This window comes from Trifolium pratense, linkage group LG1, assembly GCF_020283565.1.
Source record: "Trifolium pratense cultivar HEN17-A07 linkage group LG1, ARS_RC_1.1, whole genome shotgun sequence".
NCBI lineage: Eukaryota > Viridiplantae > Streptophyta > Magnoliopsida > Fabales > Fabaceae > Trifolium > Trifolium pratense.
The window spans coordinates 1,441,204-1,449,144 of NC_060059.1; the positions used below are offsets into that span (position 1 = coordinate 1,441,204).

The window sequence follows — 7,941 nt, forward strand, 5'->3', positions numbered from 1 at the left end:
TTTTTTTCATAAAAAAAAAGGTTTAAAGTAGAAAGGTTGGGTCTTTATTCCAAAATAAATTTATTACTAAGATAATTGGCTTTAATTACTAGAAATAATAAAAAGGTTTCTTTTACAATAATCCAACCTTTTTTACACATAATCCAATCATATTTAATATTTAATTACCGATTAAAAACATCGTCTAATTATATTTTTTATAGAATAATTTATATCAATTGTTAGTCACATAGTTATGTATGTAGGGATTGTAATTAGAATCCTAAACACGCTACTCATTTATTTTAAAATGAAATGAAATTCCTAACTACTAAATTACTTAACTAACAATAAATCATCAAATTATTTGATTAACCGATAATATATAAAGACATCATGATAAGATATACTTAGATTATAATTGTGTATTTATTTTTGTTAGAAAATGTAAAATTAAAATCGTGTTTATCCATCTAGTCTAATTTTTAAATTAAATTAAATGTTTTGATCTTATCAAAAATTAAATAAATTAAATGTTTTGATATTTTACAACAATTCACAGTATTTATTTATAACGAATGGACCATTCTCTCCTTCATTCAGCATCACAATAAAAGCGAAAATTTGGTTATTTCACGTGAAACGCAACGCATTATATCGTTATTGTTCGCTCCTTCGATGGTGACGGTGGCGATGGAAGACAACGAAACCTGCGGCAGCGGAGTTCACCACCGCACGTCTTCTTCTTCATCAATTCCTGGACAAACTCGTCATCACCGCCAGAAACTCGAAGTATACAATGAAATTCTCCGTCGTCTTAACGATTCCGGCAACGAAGAAGCTATGCAACCTGGCTTCAGCGATCAGCTTTGGGCTCACTTCAACCGTCTTCCTTCACGGTCATTTCCTCGCATTTTCTCTTCGCATCTCTATAACTATCTTTTTACAGCTTTTTTATTCTTCTCGTTCGTGTGTTTTTTCTTTTTTTTTTTGTGTGAATCTTCTTTTATTTTATTTTTGTGAATTTTTGTGATTATGTTTATGTAATTATTTGAGGTTTTTGCAGTGGATTCATTTCGTTTTAAGCGTGAATTTATCAAGTGGAATCGATTAACAGTGATTTTTTGTTATTCTCTATAAACCGTGTGCATGCAATATATTGAATCTTGATAATTGGCTTTGGCTTTGGCTTCGTTGATTTTTATGATTTCATTTAGTTGATGATTTAGTATTGTTGATTAGGTTTACGTGTTTTAATTTTAAATTTTTGTTTTATTTGAATATATTTTTAAAATATTTTTGGTTTTGAGTTTTGGAGAGAGATTTGAATTTGAGGGTATTCTGTAATGCAGGTATGCGTTAGATGTGAATGTGGAAAGGGCAGAAGATGTTCTTATGCATAAGAGATTACTACATTTAGCACATGATCCTGCTAATAGACCTCAAATTGAAATTCGCTTAGTTCAGGTAACTTGACCCTTGCAGTGTTCTGTTCTGCATGCTATTAATTTCAAATTTTTGTAGTTTTCATTTCTTAGTGCTTTCGTGTGGTGCGGCATATGAAGCATGGATACAAACACGAACACTGAGACGTCAACACCGATAATAATTTGAGAAAATGACAGAAGTCATTGTAATCATATGTGTCGTGTTCTTGTGGAGTATCTGTGCTTCATAGCGTGCAGCATTGTTGTTTTGCTGTGTTTTATTGACAAGTGGTTCATTTCATTCTTGGTGGAGGATTACCATTTTAAATGGACATGTTCCAATCAGGGATTGCGTGTAATACTAATACCTATGTGCTTTAACAAAGTCAAGCATTTTAAGTTTAATGAAGTTGCAGCACACCCTTTGGAACTTATTTATTTTGTGAATTAATTATAGTTTATTCAAGTAGATTTTTTTTTCTGCCTAGACTCTCAAGTCTTGAATGAGAAGTTTTCTTTCACATGCAGCTGAAATACAAATTCATAAGAGTCATTAAAGCAGTAACATATCTGTCACAGTTCATTATCTTGCCGTACCACAACCATATTAGCATACCATACTCCAATTGTGTTTCTGCTTTATATGTGATTTGAAGTTAAATTTATTAGGTATAGTGGTGAGAAGGTGTAAACTGAGGTGAAAAAAAGAATGGTTACTCATATTAGGAAATTCAAGTCAATTTTTAAACACTTACTTGTAACTGTGAAATAAGATGTACTTTTACTTTCAACATACGAGTCTTGGTTTGGGTTTGTCCTCATGAGCACAATTAATAATTATGATGTACGTGTATGATATATGATGCTGGAGTACTATAATCAGCATGCCTTGAATTTCTCATCACCTCCTTGACCGAAGAAATATAGCACATTTTGAGTTTCAACTTGTTTTCATACAGCATTGTTGATGATTCATTTGAGCCACTTTTAGTATACTAGCTTTGTAGTTGAGGAAAATCTCTTACAGATTTCTTTTGTTGACGTGTCATCAGTATGTCTGAATATTTTCTTTCACAAAGATCAAACTGCATTTGTCTGGTACTCTGGTTGAATTGTCTCTTTTTAAGTATTCAAATATTTTTCTATCTTACATCTGAATTATAAAGATCACGGCTTTCCCCCGTGGTATTCAAGTTCTTCTCAGTTTCAGTTTTTGTATCTTGAGTGGTATGGTTCATATCATTTTCTTTGTTACATGTGGACAATATCATTTTGGCATTGGAATTTTGGTGCAGCTTCATTCCTCATCAGATGAGAACACACCCGACACTTTCCAATCATATGCTCCTGGCGAGGATTCTGTTCAAAGCTCTTTGAAGTACTCAAGCAGACAGGGGTATCATTTTCTCACTTATCCTCATTTCATAAAAAGTGAACTTTTTGGGTGCTCTTATCATAAAGCTCAAGTAATAGCTGTGTGTAACGCACCACCAATTATTCTAGTTCATGGGCTTAATGGCTGTAATATGAAATTCTGATTCTGTTTTCTCTTTTTTATTTGTCGGTAGTATACATCCACCTCCTGCTTTTGGTTCTTCTCCTAATCTTGAAGCACTGGCTCTTGAAGAAAATGATTCCAATGACTTAGAAGAGGAGCGATCTTTGCATGACAGTAGGCCCATGCATGAAATCACCTTCTCAACAGATGACAAGCCAAAGCTTCTCAGCCAGGTATGTGATAACTTTCCTTATCAAAATATTATGCATATTAAAACCTCCTTATGGCTTATTCCTAAACAAGTAGCACAAATTTGGAGTTCATCAATTTTGGTTCATATATTACTGAAATTCACGATTAATGGTTGAGACAACATTTGACTCGGCTGGCACAGGCATTCAACCCTAACCTACACACAGTCATCCTACTTATGTAAACTTAATTAGGACTAACTTTGAACCTTGTGTGATAAATGAGAGCATCTCAAAGGTGTGGTTTCTTCTGCAGTTAACTGCTTTGCTTGCTGAGGTTGGACTGAACATCCAAGAAGCACATGCTTTTTCCACAAATGATGGTTACTCTTTAGATGTGTTTGTTGTTGAAGGATGGCCCTATGAGGTATGTTGGTGATCATTTTGTTATCGTTACCAGTTTGTTGGGATGGATACATATTGGAATAAAAGTGAGCAGTTTCTTTCAAAATATAATGCCATTGACCCTTATACTTATCTTGAAATAGATAATATTAGAATTCATATTCATTTAAACTATGTTACAACTCCATATTTCAGTTCACAAGCACCGGCTTATCAACCAGACTGACTCGAATCTGCTTTTATTGTATTCTAGAATACTTTGTTATGTCACTGTCTGCCATCAGTTTCATGCTCTTAATATTGTCTAAGTATTTTCAAAAGGCTTAGCTAATGGGGCTTTCTTTGATTATTTTTGGTTTGAAAACAGGAAACAGAGAAGCTAAAAGAAACTTTGGAAAAAGAAGTCTTGAAGATTGAGGTAACTCTGGCCATTTTCTCTGTTTCTAGATGACAGCTATATAGTAAATTTGAAAACATTGGGTAATTGAATTCTTATCGACCACCTTCAGAGACTTGAGAGGTCCAGTCATCAATCAATATCATCTGTTGATGAGCGAGATCAAGCAAGGATGAAAAATGGACTGGATCATTTGACAATTCCAAACGATGGGACAGATGTTTGGGAAATAGATCCAAAACATTTGAAATATGGAACTCAAATTGCAGCTGCGTCATACGGTGAACTGTAAGTACATAGCGATCTAGAATTATGCATTTGTGTTAGTTTCACAGACATTTTCAGTAAGCGCATATATAATTTCAATTTTATTTGACCAGTTCTTTAAATTAAATCAGATTTAAAGGTACATATTGTAGTCAGGAAGTAGCCATCAAAGTTCTTAAGGCTGAGCATGTAAGTTCAGAAATGCAGAAAGAGTTTGCTCAGGAAGTCTACATCATGAGGTATGTGTATTAAATTTGCTCATATTTATCAATTGTAGTCGACCTACTTGTTTATTGAGATAGTATTTTGCATGTTTTAATAATGTCAAAAAGTATGCTTATTAAGATGGCAAAATTATCTAAAAAAATGGCACAAATCATTTCTAGTAAGGTCAAAGGTGGATGAGCTACAAGCCTACAAGAACATATAATATCTGCATTCTTATCTAGTTTCTTGGTTCTAGTCATCATATGTTGAACTTTTAATGTAGCTGGCTTATTCACTAATTTTTCCTTTTTTAGGAGGGAAATTTTTACAAAATTCAAATTGGTTTTAGTTGTGTTTTCATTTTAAAAAAGTATGCATATATAAACTTGCTGATGGAACTTGCAGAAAGGTTCGACACAAGAATGTTGTGCAATTCATGGGAGCATGTACCAAGCCCCCACGCTTATGCATAGTTACAGGTGAAATCCGGTGAAATGCATTATGAAGTATAATAATTGAATAGACGTGATCTTAAATACTATTTAGCAACGGTTATCCCCATTATAAGCATTGTTTTCTTTTAAAATGTCAGAGTTTATGTCTGGTGGAAGTGTGTATGACTACCTACATAAGCAGAAAGGGTTTTTCAAATTTCCTACCCTGCTCAAAGTTGCAATTGATGTTTCTAAAGGAATGAACTACTTGCACCAACATAACATAATCCATAGAGACTTGAAGACTGCCAATCTTTTGATGGATGAAAATGGTGTATGTTTCCTCTAATTTTATATATGGTCTGATCCAATACAATACTACTTAGTTTGATCTCGACCCTCTCTCTCTCACACACACACAGGACACAACACACCATATGCATGGATAATCATGTTGAATAACATAAATCAGGTTATAGAAATGAAAGTTGTATGTGTTCCATCACAGGTTGTAAAGGTCGCCGATTTTGGGGTTGCTAGAGTGAAAACTCAGTCCGGAGTTATGACAGCAGAAACTGGGACATATCGTTGGATGGCTCCTGAGGTAAACTTCTCATAGTATTATCATTAGGTTGTTCTAATAATTTACATGATCTTGCTGGCCTTTTCAAGGCCTGTTGTCTTTTGAGGATTAGTTGTTTTATACTTTTATTCTTAATAAAAGTTAAGTGGTTATGTTTATTAATTTGATGATTTTTAATAGTTTTGTCCTTCTAGAAATATAAAACAAATGAAAATGTTGACATTACTCATGACTCATGAGCCACTTAGGTTCCAGACATGTTCTCATATCGACTTTAGCAAAGTATACTGCCAATCATCTTATTATGTACAGTAAACATTGTTCTGAAGTGTTCAGTTTTGACTTTCTTTGTTATCTTTTCCCTGTTCAACTCAATCTCGCACACCTAAGTTGACCCCTAACTATCAACATCTTGCGTGTTGTGCGATAAAATTGTATTTCTGCGTATAGTGTGGGTTAAAAGATTACTGCAGCATTATATTTATACTATCGAATAACGAATGTGTTCCAATTATTAGTAGAAAAAATATAGGGTAAAATTATAGTATTAACTCTTTTAATATCTAGTAGCTGTAGTTTGATAAGCTGAAATGTTTGTTCATTGCTGGTTTTAATGGAAAACTGGGAGGTTTGACAAACCCATGCCCTGAATGTCAGTATTTGCCGACTAAAATATGTTTTTCTATCGGCTTTTCTTCTCTTTAAATATTTTCTGGTGGCGAAGGTAGATGAGAGAGATTATTTATCCTGTAGTATTTTCTTACCATGATTACTCTGTATTGAAGGTTATAGAACACAAGCCATATGATCACAAGGCAGATGTATTTAGTTTTGGAGTTGTTTTATGGGAGTTGCTCACTGGGAAGGTATAGCTTATTTGTACTGCTAGTGCTACTTCTACCTTATGGCTATTCCAATATTAACCTCTCGTGTAAACTAATGTGTTTCTGTTGTCAGCTTCCATACGAATATTTGACCCCTCTACAGGCAGCAATAGGAGTGGTTCAGAAGGTAATTCTTTTAATTCGGTTGGTAGAATAAGCTGAAAGATAATGTGTCCTTGCTTCTGGACGTATGTTGTTTAAAGAATTTATGTTACCATAACTTTAAATGGATTTCAGGGTTTACGGCCCACCATCCCCAAGGGCACCAACACAAAGTTTGTTCAAATTCTTGAGACGTCTTGGCAGCAAGATCCAACTTTAAGACCCGATTTCTCTGAAATCATCGAGATCCTGCAGCAGTTGGCTAAGGAGGTATAAAAAGGTCACTTTATGTTTTACCTTTTATGCATATAGGGAGTTTGTCATGTCAAAGTAGCTCTCACACGAGAAGGTCACCGATACAACATAACTAAACAGTCAAGATTATATTAAAGTAAAATAATCTTAGTTATCCATATATGATTGTATAGTGTACTAGTATTAGTCAGACACATCTTTTATTATACTATGCAATATACTTGCACGTACATGTCCATGCTGCACAAGTCATGATCATTGGCATTAGATGTTAAATTTACGGGAGGGAAGTATAAGAAAAAAGAGAGAAATCTTCTACCTTTTTTGAGGGTTTTTGTAGAGAACGATAAATGAATGCCAATTATTATTATATTTTTAATTTGTAGTGTATTATAACAATATAGATTGAATAAGAAGAATTTATCTATGCCTTCAAAAACCCTCCAATACAAAGGATTTTGTATTATGAAGAAAAAAAAACTCCCCAAAGCCCTCCCCTCCCAAAACTAGTTGGGATTGCGACACACATCTATAAGTGTATGTGCACGTGTGCACCTTATGGCACTAACACTGCATCACATCAATATGATACCTTATTATTCGCATAAAACAGAGGGACCGGAAAGGGGTTGAGTTTTATAGGCTGCATTTGAAAAAAAAGAAAGCTTGAATCCAATTGCTCGTATGATTTGCTATGTACTATTATGTAATATTGCAAATGTCGGCGACATCGGTAAAAACTTCATATGTAATGTGGAACAGGTTGGAGATGAAGGAGAGGGGCGCAAGGACAAATCCGGAGGATTCCTGTCTGTCCTCAGACGAGGTCATCACTAAGTTTTTGAACCGATGACATCCACGTCTTTGTTATAGATAGGATCAACCATAGTGGCCATTTCACTTTTTTTACATTGACATGTACAGTTTTCTTCATAATATCTGATTGTTTTTATATTAGATAGATTAGATTTAATTTCTCACGATATAAGCATTTTGAAAATGACTAGTTACACATTCCTTAGTTTTACGATGTTTTTTTTATCTGTAAAAAAGAGGTCATGATATCATGAATGCATAATGTAAAATCAGTGATGCCTCTTTTCAGCTAAATGTTGCTAATTAATTATGATAGTAGACGTTTTTCCAGTTAACTGCATGGATCTTGAGGCTTCTAATCAATTAATTGTAATCTTTGTTAACACGAGTCATGAAAGACGTGTTTGGAATTGGATAAACAATATGTATTCATGAAATGGATGAGGAAGGATTGAGGTCATGTTACAGTCAGCACCTCGACGATTTAGATCTTTAA

General features: G+C 34.0%; 1 protein-coding gene across 1 annotated transcript; it reads left to right on the top strand.

The window, feature by feature from the left end:
* The first annotated feature begins 582 nt into the window (after positions 1-582).
* Positions 583-7,941, top strand: LOC123924492 (serine/threonine-protein kinase STY46-like). The gene is made up of 15 exons (XM_045977402.1): positions 583-878; positions 1,332-1,446; positions 2,702-2,802; positions 2,975-3,137; positions 3,412-3,522; positions 3,868-3,918; positions 4,010-4,185; positions 4,296-4,403; positions 4,777-4,850; positions 4,964-5,139; positions 5,314-5,409; positions 6,174-6,254; positions 6,346-6,399; positions 6,510-6,644; positions 7,392-7,941. The coding sequence occupies exons 1-15, from the start codon at positions 658-660 to the stop codon at positions 7,464-7,466; spliced, it is 1,737 nt and encodes a 578-aa protein (XP_045833358.1). The 5' UTR covers positions 583-657; the 3' UTR covers positions 7,467-7,941.